Source organism: Molothrus ater, chromosome 3, assembly GCF_012460135.2.
Source record: "Molothrus ater isolate BHLD 08-10-18 breed brown headed cowbird chromosome 3, BPBGC_Mater_1.1, whole genome shotgun sequence".
NCBI lineage: Eukaryota > Metazoa > Chordata > Aves > Passeriformes > Icteridae > Molothrus > Molothrus ater.
Window position 1 is genome coordinate 98,974,616 of NC_050480.2, and position 13,892 is coordinate 98,988,507.

At 38.4% G+C, this 13,892-nt stretch overlaps 1 protein-coding gene across 1 annotated transcript in view; it reads left to right on the forward strand.

Annotated features, from left to right (window-relative positions):
- The first annotated feature begins 1,040 nt into the window (after window positions 1-1,040).
- Window positions 1,041-13,892, forward strand: part of LGSN (lengsin, lens protein with glutamine synthetase domain) — a 60,709-nt gene continuing 47,857 nt past the window's right edge. The window contains exon 1 of the mRNA XM_036380652.1: window positions 1,041-1,154. Within this exon, the coding sequence (XP_036236545.1) occupies window positions 1,041-1,154 (114 nt within the window). The remainder of the gene's footprint in view (window positions 1,155-13,892) is intronic.

Consider the following 13,892-nt stretch of genomic DNA (forward strand, 5'->3'; position numbering starts at 1 on the left):
TGCAGTTATATCTTGCTGTATTTACTATCTACTCAGGATGTAAGGTTACATTTATCAGAATGCATTATTAGCAGTTTGTCAAAATATTTGGTGTAGACCTGTTTTGCCAGTGAAAGTCTAATGTCTAATAAGCTCTGACATTTCCAACAGGTTGTGATTGCAAAAAACTCAGTGTTAAAAACTTGACAGTAAAAAAATGGGAGGCAAGATGGTTGCCTTACTCCTTTTCTGAGGGACTGGTTTCAAAGAGTTTGCATAAGCAATTATTACATGGCAAAGACAATAAAGTGTAGCCAAAGTACAAGCAGAAACACCTCCATGGTATATACAAGATTAAATGGTTTATTTGTGTGCCTCTCAAGGCATAGAAGACACAGCAGGATAGAAATATAAAATTGATGGACAAGCTTATTTCAGACCAATGGGGAAGGGTCAAGACAGAAGTTTCATGGAAAGTGATGTCTTCATATTCTTAGAGAGAATAAGAAATAAGATTAAAATATGTTATTTCCTATTTTATAGATGCATCAGCCTACTAAAATTTTTCATAGCAAAATTAACACCTTTTGCAGATGCACTTCAGTTCTAAGTAACAAGTAATAGCAAAACTAGAAAAAACAACTGAATTAAGAAAATGTGTTCAGAACATTTAGTGGTATGCTGGTCTTGCAACTTTGTGCAAAGTAAGCAGTTATCTCCTGAAAGGGCAGAAATGGATAGCTGGAGTGAAAACCTTTTACAATATTTCAGCTAAATAAATCCATTATTTCGAGTACAGAAGAAGTGTTAAGTGGCATTTGAGTCAATCTAAACCTCAGAAATCTGTCAACGTGCAAACACTATAAATGAAAACATTATTTTGTCTCATTTATTTGTTTGCTTTGTTGTGAGAAAGCTGTAATTTCAAAAGATTTAATTTGTAGTCTGTCTGATTGTGTAGCAGGCTATTGAATTTAAGTATCATTAGCTTAGAATTTGCCCTGTGGAACTGGTGAATACAGTCATTTATAGACAATTAGCTGCTTGCTGCTGTCTTTCAAATGCTGATTACCATGAAATCTAACCCCCATACCATGTCTGTGCAAGCAGTTCCTGCCATCCTCCCACTGCTGCCTATTCTTCTGGACCTCAGATTTCATAGACCCATTTCAGCAGTAAGTAAAAAATTTGACATTGATGCTAAACTTAGAGCAATTTGGTGCCTGAATTACAACAATGCTGTGCAATAAGCACAAAGTGGCAGAAAGAATCCCAGTCACGTCTCAGACTATCTGGAATTTAACAAGTATCAAGAGATCGTCTCTTCCCAATATATTTAGCAATAAAAACTTGCTAAACTATTATTAAACAGCCTTATTTGTTCTATTCTCATGGAATCTTGTAGGTGTTGATTTGTCAGTGTTGAAACCATCTAAATTTGATCAATCTCAAATCCCTTCAGTGTCTGTATCTGGTTTATCTTCTGTGATATCTGAACAGCTAGTAATGGTTTCTGCAGAGCAAAATACACCTCAGAATCCACATGTCCTGCAATCTGCCTGTCTTCCAAGCAAGACTATTTAACAACATTGAAGAAAAACAGTTATATTCCACAAAATAATTATTACCATACTTTCTCACAATAGTCAAGGAGAAAGCACACTCTAATGAAAACCACGCAGAAAAACAAAAATGGGCTACACAGCCCCTTTTATGGAAAAAATAAATTGTTGATTATTAGCAAGAAGTCTCAGTAGTACTGTCTTTTCTGAACTAGTTATGTGGCCTCACCTTGAATACTGTGTGCAGTTTTGGTTGCTGCAATATAAGAAAGTTGTTAAATTATTGGAGAGTCACCATCCAAGGGTGGTGACCACTGACAGGACCCAAGGGAATGGCCTGAAGTTGTTTCAGGAAAGATTTAAGTCAGATCCTAGAAAAAGGTTCTTCAGCCAGGGGGTGGTTGGGCACTGGAGCAGGTTCCCCAGGGCTGTGGTCACAGCACCAGCCTGACAGAGTCCAAGAAGTGTTTGGACAATGCTCTGAGGCACAAGGTGTGAGTCTTGGGGATGGTGCTCTGCAGGGCCAGGAGTTGGACTCAATGATCCTTGTGGGTCTCTTCTATCTCATTCTGTGATTCTATGATTGGTTTTCAATAGTTTCTAAGTCCTTCACTATGTTTAGGAGGCATCCAATAAACTAAGCATTAGTAATAAAGCTGTGAAAGAATCTCTGCTTCTTTTTCCTTTTCCTGCCTACCCTATCACCTTCCCTTAGCTATTCAACAGCACAATGCCTTCTTATCTATTAGGAAATCACATACTAAAAGAATAGGCAAAACTCCAGTTCAGCCTCATCACTCAAAGTAATAAAGTCTACTACCATGGGCTCCATTCATATTCCCTCCACTAACACCTGTCTTGTCACTTGCTATGTTCTAGATTGGAGCTCTTCCATGGAAAGGAGAAATGATCTGAAATTTTCATTCCCTACACTACGTAAAATTAGACAAGGGCCCCAGTCCTGAAAACTGGTTAGGTGCAGGTAATCATCCTGAATAATATCAATAATTTTTGGAAAATTACTCTTCTGTTACATTACTGAGGGTTTACAGAAGCTCATCCTAAGATCTTGCATACAAGACTGGCAGTGCCAACCTTACACACAAAGCTGTCAGTGCAGGCCTTGTGATGTACTCCAATCCATGTGTCCTGCTAATGAAGAGGGCTGAACTGTACTGAACTAATGGGCTTTTCACTCAGAGTTTTATTTGTGAGCATGGTTTTTGGGTGGAATCATCTCATTTCTGGGAATCAGACTGACCCCATCATACGAATCAGCCATCAAATCAGCCAGACAAAAGCTTCTACTCAGTGCCAGAATTGAGACATCAAACCAGTATTTTCATCACTAGCTTGCAACCACTATCCAATCACTATCTAGCCACTAATATAAAGTCCAACTATGACTTTAAAAAAAAATTCTCATTTTAGAATATGAGTGAAGTTCATGCTTCCAAAAAAAAAGACTTGAATTCTTGTGTTGAAGAAGAACTTTGTTAGATCTGTCTAGCTTACTGATGTGTCTCTGACAGTGCCTACTAGTAGATATTTTGAGAAAGACAAGGACATAATTAATTTTTCCTAATTTTCACTGGTCTGAAGCTTTGGGAGTTTCAGAACAGAGATCTTGCATTAATTCATCCATTAATTTTGTCTAATTTCTTTTTGAGCCTATATATTTCTGGCATCCATAATGTCCTGTAGCAATGAGTATTACAGTTTTATTATGTGTTCATGAAAAGATACTTCCTTTTGCTCTGAACCAGTTGCCTGGTAATTTCATTGTGTTCCACCTTGTCTTCGTGGTATGGGAAACAATAAATAGCTATTCCCTATTCACCCTCTCTATGCCTTTAACAGTTTCTGTATGCTTCTCTCTAATTTCATAATTTTTTCTTTCATAATTATCTCAAATTTCTCAATTTTTTCCCCATAAATCTTAGTTTATTTAATTCCAAGTCTCCAATTATAGTTATTTTCTGATTTTACTGTGTCTCTTTGGGGTATGATCAAAGAACCTTGTTTCCATTTGATTCTTTACTGGTTTCATAATAGTTCTTGATATTCTATTTTTTGCTTTGATCATTTTTTAACATTGAAAATATGTTTTCAGAGAACTTTACACAATATCTACTTCCAGGATCACCTTCCTCATGGTCATTTGAATTCTAGTATTTATAAATTTAAGTTTGTAACCTTATGGTTTGTTCTCCTTCACAATGATAGGTATGGATTTGCTTTCATGAATGATGAATTTTATTCACCCCTCTATCATGTATATATGGGAGTACATAAGACCATTTTGAAACTTGTCCTTGTTATTTCCAGTGCTGATTCTTGTAATTTTGTTCCATTTGGAGATTTTTTCCTCACTTTTTATTTCTTAACCAGATCATTTAAAAATATATTTAATATCATATGTCTAAACACAGACACCTGAGGGACTGCTTCTGGCACCTTCCTTCTCTATGAAAAACCTGCCATTTCTTTCTAATATTAGTTGCTTGTTCTTTGACCAGTAACCGTGAGAGGAACCTTCCTTCTTCTCCTGACACTGAACTTTTTTAAAAGAGCCTTTGTGACAGAATCTCTTGAAAAGCTTCTTGAAAAATCTAATTCATTGAGGAGATTAAATACTGATTCATTAAGATCATTATTGTTCATGATAATAGAAGTAATTTATAGTTCTAGATAAGGGGTAGAATTCAGCCACTTCTGAAAAGTCCTGACTTGAAACCAGCCAGACTCTAATCTGTCATGGAGAAAAGCTTAAGGAAGTAGCAGAAAGCTGGTTTTTGAGTATCTCTAAGTAATGTATTCAGCTGATTGCTTGTCTGTGGTTCAGTGGGCTAAGCAACCCTGTAGGTGATTAACATGGGAGGATGAAAGATGGGAAATGTATTTTTTAAAATCATTATACAGATAGGAAACGTCTAGAGATTTACAGTAATTACCAATTTTGAGAACTTGGATATCACTGTAACCAGAGCTAAATGTCAGTATGTGCATCACTGCAACTGTCTTGGTTATTAACAGAAGTTTCCTAAGATTGATCAGCTTCATAGAAAGCTACCCTAAAAAAGGGCTCTTCAAACTTATGGGAAGCTAGGCTGATTGAGATTCTGATTAACCCCTTCACATTTTCTTGGGCACCAGAACTACAGTTTCTGTGTTTTATATCCTTGGCTCCACAAGATACTGTGTTTACCCAACAGAGATACTTTTTATTCCTGTAGGCCTCTCTTGATCTCTTATTGCTCTTTACCTTATGGGGTAGACATACTGGTGCACATGGATTAAAGTAGCCCATTTGGGATCATGGGATAATAGACAAGGAGAGATGACACAAAATGTGAATGTATGTTTTCTGCACATTAACTGCAGGAAATGGGTACCAAGTGTGTCTTGTCTTCACTGTGCAAAAACAGCATGTTTGATTCACACTGGGAAAAATTTTGGAGACCTGTAAGTATTCACATATATTGTTCTCTCAGAAAAGCATCCAGAATTCCAGAAGTTTTTACAGTGGAATATTTTCTAACCCAGTTACATGCACAAGCATCTCAGCAGTCAGTCTGCAATAGTTTGAATCTAAAACTGAGTAACTTTTGCCCTTGTACTTGTTACTGATATTTTTAGAGTATGCAAGCTGACTTTAGGGATACCTGGTTTCTTAAATATCATCTGACATCCATGACTGTGCTGGCCTGGACTCTGTAGAGCTATGCCTTTGACCTCCTTATATTTATTTCTGGGACCAGTAAATCCCAAGATTTAAACTACACTTTATCCTTCCCCTGCCAAAAGTAACTATAATAGAGCCTAAGGTATCAAAGAGTCCAAAAGCCTTAATTTGCCTGGAATTTTCCTCCTGCTGTGAGAAGCAGTGCTATAAGCTCCCTGCCCTTCAGGCAGGTATAGATGCTATGGACAGGTGAGACCCACTTAGCCTGTGGATGATTTGTGGGAATAAGGCCAACACATATAGGAGCACAAGAACAGAAAGTAAGTAAATGTCCCAACAAAAATAGTCAGAATTTTTCCGTCTCAGATTTCAGGGAAGGTATAATTATTAAATATTTTATTCATATTCTTTATAATAATTGTTATCTTTTCAGTTATTGCAGAGGTGATGCTACAGTATGTCTACAAGATGTGCAAATCCCAGGAAAGGATAATTTCTATCTGCTCTGATGCAGTCTGCTTTCAGCCCGCTGTGGACAGTGGTATGAGCAACAAATTATTCTGCTCATTCCTTTTCTGGAAATAAAGCATTTGGAGAATGAAAACCATTCCACCAGGCTGTAAAGACTGAATACAATAGAGATCTTGACCCCATGAGTAATAATTAGATTGTGCACTGGCAGAAGAGTGACCAGAATTTTGAAGTCTTTCTATGATGACTGTTGATAGTGGAGCATCATAGATAATACATGTAAAACATATATTATGTTTTAATAATGTTTTAATGTATTATGTTTTCTTCTGGAAAAGTGTCAGTGCTTAGAGCTCTGGTTGCTCTCTTGTTTGCCCAGAAGAGTGTTTATGCCTACTTTGTCATATTCCCTCATGCATTAGTGTTTTGTGGCCAGATCACTATGTTCTTCTGTGTACAATGACAACTAGAGCAAGAATGATGGCAAGTACTCTTTTTATCAAGTTAGTCCATTGTTTGGTGCTCAAGGTACAATCCAAAATTATTTGGGCTTGAATTTCCTCAGCTGAAGGATGATGCTGAGGTTGCATTTCTACCTTGCTAAAAGAAATGTGGCAAGGTAGAAAGAAATGTGAACATCAAATTGATGTTCATGCATAAAATTTGAAGGATAGATTTGTGTCCTCAGTTTTCATTTGTTTTGAATATAAGCCTCACTGCCTAGTTTTTTTTTAAATGTGGCTTTTAAAACAAGTAATCCCTGGGTAAGTCTTAGCTTTGTTCTCTGGGGACAGATGAACTCAACTACTGGTTTAAGAAAGGAATCAAATCTCCAAAAAAGAGACCAGACTGCCTTTTATTTTTTTAAAAAATGGTTCCTTTTGGCTGACTTTAGAAAATTTCTTTTTAGCATACATTGGGGTTGGGGGTGATTTCATTTTCTCTAGTTCTACCTTTTTCTATAGGCTATTTGCAAATTAAGGGTATATAGCAGACCAGATATTTACTGTGATGATCAGATAATTTAGGCAGGACACTTATGTTTATCTTCTGTAAATGTTAAAGGTTTGTGACTAATATAAATTTCCTCTCCCAGATTTTCAGATGTGTAGAGTTTGAGAGTATCTCAGAGATATCTGTGTTCCCAGTTCATCTCAGAAGAGCAGAGTATCTCCTGTAAAATTCACATTCCTTGGCTGCTTCTCTTCAGAAAAAGCAGAACCTGTATACATTTTCCATTACTGCAAAACACTACCTTAGCCAGTCAGCAGTGGGGACATTGAGTAATGCCAGATCAGATCCTAGGGCAATAAAGACTTTTTTTTTTTGTTTTAAATGCAGTGCCAGGAATTCTTATTACTAGAAAATTTTTTTGATGGAAAAGAAATAAAACAAAAATTATGCAAGTTGAATTTTATACTGAATAGAAACAGTGTTCCAGAAATATCACTGGAAATAAACATCCAGAGGAGGTTTCTGACAACTAGGTATGATTCTCAACTGAAGAATCAAAACAAAAAGATGCAGGTTCATTTGGCTGCCTTTTGTTAACATACAATTTGACTTCCTTTGTCTTTTCTTTTCCATTTTCCCCCACAACTTACTGTATTTGATATACTGTATTTATTATAGTGCCTTGTGCTATGTTTAAAGAACTTCTGCTGAGGTAAAAGATTGTTTTCTATTTTATACTTGCACAGCCCCAGCAGCATAGACCTTAGCTGAAACATCTATAAGGGATAGATAATGATAGTTTAATACATGGCAAGATAAGAAATTATGTCCCGTGTTGATAGATGTAGTACTAAGATATAGAATAGTCATTTAGAAGGCTTTCAAGATAGATGAAATGTAATATCAGATAAAACTTTCTACTGTCAAACAAGTAAGATTTTTTTGATAACACTGATACTGGTATAGCCCTGGGACTGATTTTTTCACTTGTAAGAAAACTGCAATAGAATGACTTGTAATAAGTGTTGCTGCTGCTTCATGGTGAGACATGTCAGGGCATGAATTGACTTTAATGGCTCTGATCAGCCTTCCCTGGGACCCTCACCCTTCCCCCAGGGACCCCTGCCCTTTATTTCTCCTGAGCCTGAACTGTGGAGCAGGTGTGCCTGTCTCCTGTAGGTGTCCGGGATGGACCCTGATGCTCTTGCCTGAGCACCCTGGGTGGCCCCTGGGCCTGGTCCATCTCGTGCTGTGGCTGTTGAGGGTCCCTGCTCCCACAGGGCTGTGTCTACTCATGGGGTGCTCCCTGTGCTGGGGCCATCCCGGGCTCCCAACTGACCTCTCTGCATTGGCTGCGTCCCAGTGCATCTGACCACAGGTTTCAGGTCTCTCTGTAGCTGGAACTGGTAATTTCAAGGGCAAATTTTTTCCAGAATTGAAAAAAAAAAAAAAAAAAGGCAAAATAAAAAATAGCCCTGCAGAGATTATAGTCTTTTCATAGTTAAAAAGAAAAAAAACCCCAAGAGTGGGCATGTTTTATTCACACAATGCTTAAATGCCACTTTTTACTGACTAATTCTTTGCTTTGCATAATCTAATACTATCATGTTGAAACATTAGATTAAAAAAAAAAAAGATATGTCCACCTGAAAGGAAAAAAGTAGTTAAAAAAGTGTAATAAAATGAGTCAAGCAGTGTTCTGCAGAGCTCAGTGTATGCTGTCCAGGGATGTGGCTATGGCAGAAGCATTTATAAAAGCAGTTCAGTATCCAGGTCTGGATGATGAGGAAAGCTGCTCTAAAGTAATTTCTTTGACCACCAGAAACAGTGGTGTTTCTTCAGCACTGTTTTGCTTTTCTCTAATCTGTTTCTGCGTCAGTAACTCTGGCTGCTTTGTTCTGCCATAAACCCTGGAGTGCACTGTGCCTGATGGGGTCATGTGTGTGCAGGGGATTTAGAAAATGATACCCCAACTTTGCACCACCATTTAAATCCTGGAAGGAAAGTTCCTTGTGCCATATACTGTCACAGACCATGACTATGACCACATGTGGTCCCATTTGCTTTAATAAAACACGAAAAAAATATTTAGAAAACTTTCAGGTATGGGAGACGATTGTTTAGCAAAAAAAAGAAAAGTTTTCTTTCCTGACCTCAGGAAGGTACTCAAAACACATTCCAATACAAATCTTTTGCCTGCAGAAAGCTCAGATTCTTTGGATGAGGAACTTAAATTATGTGAAAGGCATCAATCAGGCTGTGGGAAAATGTCTCTTCTGAACCTGTCTCAGCTGAAGCCATTAATGGCCCCAAATGTGCTATTTAATTCTCTATTTAATTCTCTATGACTTGGCTGCCAAAACACCTGTGCATTCAATTTCTAATCTAATTTCAAACAAGACTGACAAAATAGTCCATGACAGAGGTGATACCAGCCCAAACATCTTTGCCTGAAGTCAACTGGGGATTGCTCACAGGTTTCACCAACAGCCTCCTACAGACTGACTGACAGACAGACAGACGACCAGCCTGGGACTGGCAATGTTTTCAACCATATAACAAAAGATCACTACTGTCTAATTTATTATATTTGTAATGCTACCTTTTCACTGTCATGTACTTTGTGACCTAAATTACAATATGTATGTTTGAGGTATGGTGTAATATAGTGGAATACAAATGTACTTTCCTGTGATCCCTAGCAAATTAGGTGGTGACGAGTATTCAGATTCTCACTAAGAGCAGTTCTGAATTTACAGCTTAACAGATGTGTCAAGCAGAAAAATAAGCTACATCAAAGTAGAACATTAAACAACCATTATCTTGCAATTTGATTTAAGTAAATTTTAACTGCCAATTGCTCATCCTCCAGATTTCTCAGTGTCCCATTTCTGGTGAAATGTATGAACATGACTCCTAATTTAAGATGGCTAGTTGGGGAACGATTATTTTTACCTCCTTTTTCCTTATGTGTATATAAATACTTGATACGTATAAATACATACCAGATGCTTTTACATACAAAACTAGAATATTTGATTGTCTTTATTGTGTTCCACTTGTGTTTATAAAGAGTAAAATATCAGGACAGATATAAAATCTTCCATACGTTTCACCAATGAAAATTTAATCTGATTTATCACCTGCAGAAGGATTTGGATAGACTGGGTTGATGTACCAAGATGAACAGTATGAGGTGCAATAAGACCAAGTACTGGGTCCTGCACTTGTGTCAAAACAACCCCAAGCATCACTGCAGGCTGGGGGCAGAGTGGCTGGAAAGCTGCCCAGCAGAAAACCCCTGGGATGCTGATCAACAGCAGCTGAACATGAGCCAGGGTGTGCCCAGGTGGCCAAAAAGGCCAATGGCATCCTGGCCTGTATCAATAATAGAGTGGCCAGCAGGTCCAGTGAAGAGACTGTCCCTCTGTTCTTGGCACCAGCACTGATGAGGTCACACCAAAAGTGCTGTGTCCAATTCTGGGCTTCTCACTGAAAGAAAGACAGAGGGGTTGGAGCGAGCCCAGAGAAAAGCAAAGGAGCACAAGTCCTGTGAGAAGCAGCTGAGGGAGTTTGGGTTGTTTAGCCTGGCGGAGAGGAGGCTCAGGGAAGACCTTTCTGTTCTCTACAACTGCCTGAAAGGAGGTCGTAGCCAGGTGGGGGGTCAGCCTCTTCTGCCAGGCAGCCAGCAATAGGACAAGAGAAAATGGACCCAAGCTCTGCCAGGGGAATTCAGGTTGGCCATCAGGAAGAATTTTTTCATTGAGGGTTGTCTTAGGTTACAATGTCAGATGTACCCAAAGGTAAATATTCTATCACCATCTCCATAAGCTGTTAAAACCAGGTGGGGCATTGTTCCCTATCTCCTGCTTAACTCGTCCTTGGTAACTCTGGGGGATATCTTCTATCAATGGGCCGGCTGTTAAAACCAGGTGGAGCAGTGTTCTTTATCTCTTCCATGACCCATCCTCCCTCCAGGGAGATATCTTCTGTTAATGGGCCATTGATTGTCACTGCATGGCTGATGAAAATTACATCACCCAGTTGTGAGATGTTCTGCCTAGGGGAAGGAGCCAAGCATTTCTACCTGGATATAATCTGAGATTTAGAACACCACAGCAGCCTTATCCAGTGAATTCCCAGAGTACAAGAGCCTCAAAACCACCACTGGACCTGTAGAGGAAGATCAAACCCTTCTACAGGATCACTGCTTCAACAGAACTATATCTGTCACTCTTGGAGGACTGCAGCCACCATTTAATCAGACTGCTACCAACACCCTGACCAACAGGGTGTCAGGTTATACTCTGTCAGTGTTTCTATATTATTGCATTTATTTTAATTTCCCTATTAAATTGTATTTCTGACTTGGGATCTCCCACTGGTTTGCTTTCAAACTGCTACAAGGGTGACCACAAATGTTGGAACAGGCTGCCCAAGGAGGTGGACACCATCCCATGGGATGCTCAAGAAATACCTGGGCCAGGCACTTAGTGCTATGGTTGAGTTGAAAAGGTGGTGTTTGCTCAAAGATCTGACTTGATGATCATGGTGGTCTTTTCCAACTTTAATGATTCTATAGCTTTAAGATTCTGATTCTATGATTTCTTAAAAATTCTTCCTTTAAGTCAGATGGCACTCCTGCAAGATGCCAGTCACCCTCCTGCCAAGGTCAGCAACCTACACAAATAAAGCCTCAAAAGATAAGCTACAAAATTCTAATCAATCAACAGAGCAGACAATTTTTTTCTAAGTTTCTTTTCCTTGTAGTCTAATTGAGAATCGATTGGTGTTTTAGACTTTTTTACAGTGGACAGAAAAGACCACTCTTGATTTGTTGCCACATCATACTGTTGCTAAATATCTTAGATGGGAGGTTTTTACTTTGCCACTACAGTGGACCCATCACTGAGGAGTCAAGCTCTGGCAATTTTACATTGTGCCTGTTACGTGAGCCAGAGTTGCTTTTTACCTCTGAAGAAAAGTTAGAGTTTCCTAAGATCTAAAAACTATTTTCAGCAAGATGGACACAAGGCACAGCTTGGTCATCTGCACTACACTTTGTTTAGAGGCTGAAACTTTGTCATGGACTTATTACAGGCAGGAACATCACCTTGGAATTTCCCAGCCCTGAGTTGCATTTGAAGAAATACTTGCCATTGTTCAGCAGCTAGGGAATTAGAGCACTTGCCCAAGAAATGCAAGACCTTGGCCATCACCTTTGTTCTGGGAGATGATGAACCCACATCTTCCTTGTCTCAGAGTCTGGGGAAGCACCAGGCTGGCAGATAATAGTGTAGATGAAGTTGGATCAATGCCAAAAAGAATGCAAAAAATTCATAGACCTAGGAAGACAAAAAGCTATGTGAAATGAGAAAACGTGTATTCCCAATACTGTCTGTGCTTTTTATCCCATGTCCCTTAAGTGGGTATTGTAGAACTCGGATCAGGGACTGGGAAAGCACTGCTGCAGATGTGTGGGCCCTCGTGTTTGCCCTCCCAGGCTACTGCACACTGTAAGGCACCAAATGTGGACAAACTTGATATACACAAGGCCTGAGGGTCCTGTTTGTGTCCAGCAGCTGTAATATTTCTTGCAGGTGAGGGAAACTAAGTAGCATGAGAAGTCACTTCTGGTCCAGGCACATTCAGCCCCAAAATCCAGATTATAGATGGGTGGGATCGATTTTGGCCACCCTGACTCTGGTGAGCTTGAATTTGTCCATGAACTGTTGTATTTCACAAACTATGCATCATAGTGCTGGTCTTCATTGAACCCCATTGGGAAAATGTTGTGAAAACAGATGTTAATAATGCAGTTTATTACAGATACTGGTCTATTAAATTGAAGGACATTAAGTAGTGAAATAAATTATTAAGAAAAACAGACAATTCCAGGCATTTTCTTGCGGAGAAATCTAATTTGTTCTCAGCCACAAGCTCAGTAGGAGTGAAATAGGATCCATTTACCACACTTTAAAATGTAAAAGCACTCACTTGATCACATTGTATGAACTCTGTGTTCCAACACTATGTTCAAAAATAAATATTGCAGAGATGTATGAGAAATACAAACTAGCTTTTTCCCTGTGGGAATATTAAACACCTTTTTGTGTAAAGAACCAGCTTTATCACCTCAGAAAATTCTTCTAAAGCTAGTCACAGCTGTACTGATGTTGTGTTTGTCCTCATTAGCAAGCTGAGATGATCCTCCTTAGCATTCAGAACCAACTCCAACACTTCTGTGAATAGGTAATAACGAAGAGAAGATGTGAGAAAGAAGCTTTCCATCCTTTAAGAGATAGTTCAGATATGAAGAGATTAATAGCTGTCACTGGGGAATCTGAACCAAGAATCAGTCTTAAAAGCTTTCCCAGGTGATAATGGCACAAAAAATATAAAAATAAAACAATCTTGGAATCCATAACTGTAATTTTTTTTTTTAGATTTGGGTTTTTTGTTTGTCAAAAATAAGTGAGCTTTGTGCAACTGCATGTGCTGAGGTAATTCTACCTATATGGTGATTTTTTTGAATCCTCCTTAATAACTAGAAAGTTCTGTCTGATTTCTACTACTCTGACAAAGTGGTAAACATTTCAAAAATAATTAAGCCCCAAGACTTATGCAAATAAATTAACAGTTAGAGGAGAGGAAGTCTGTTAATTAAAGTCTGCAACAGGAATGCATACTCTATTAGAATGTGCATGAAAAGGGAGCCTGAAGCCTGGAATGAAAAACTTCATTTGGGCAGCACAGTTTGTGAAAAGCAGTGTTTCCTGTGCCTTGTCTGGCCAAAGTCAAGTTCGAGGCACAGATTTATAAGGAAAACAGGCTTTTTCAGCTTCAATGTTCAGGAATATAATTTTTTTACTTAGTAAATAATTTATTCCTGAGTGACTCTGCTTTTGACTGGGTTGGGCAGTAGAAATTCAGTAACACTATGAGAAAGGCCAAGACATTTCTGAGCCAGTCTAAATCAGAAAGTCTGAGCAGTCATGTAAAAATGAATTTATCATGTGATTTAAAGTCCATCAACTAAATCAAATAGGTTTTGATAATATGTATCCATTATAGTATGTCTTGTTCCAGTCTCTCTTTGGGTTGTTTTTAGATAGCTGTTATCTTAACATAAAATATATTAATCCTAATTATCTAGTTTAAAACTTTTCACTCTCCGTGATGCATCATTTACAATGAAAGACTCCATTGCTCTGCCTTCAGGTTCTTAACAACTCTGATTG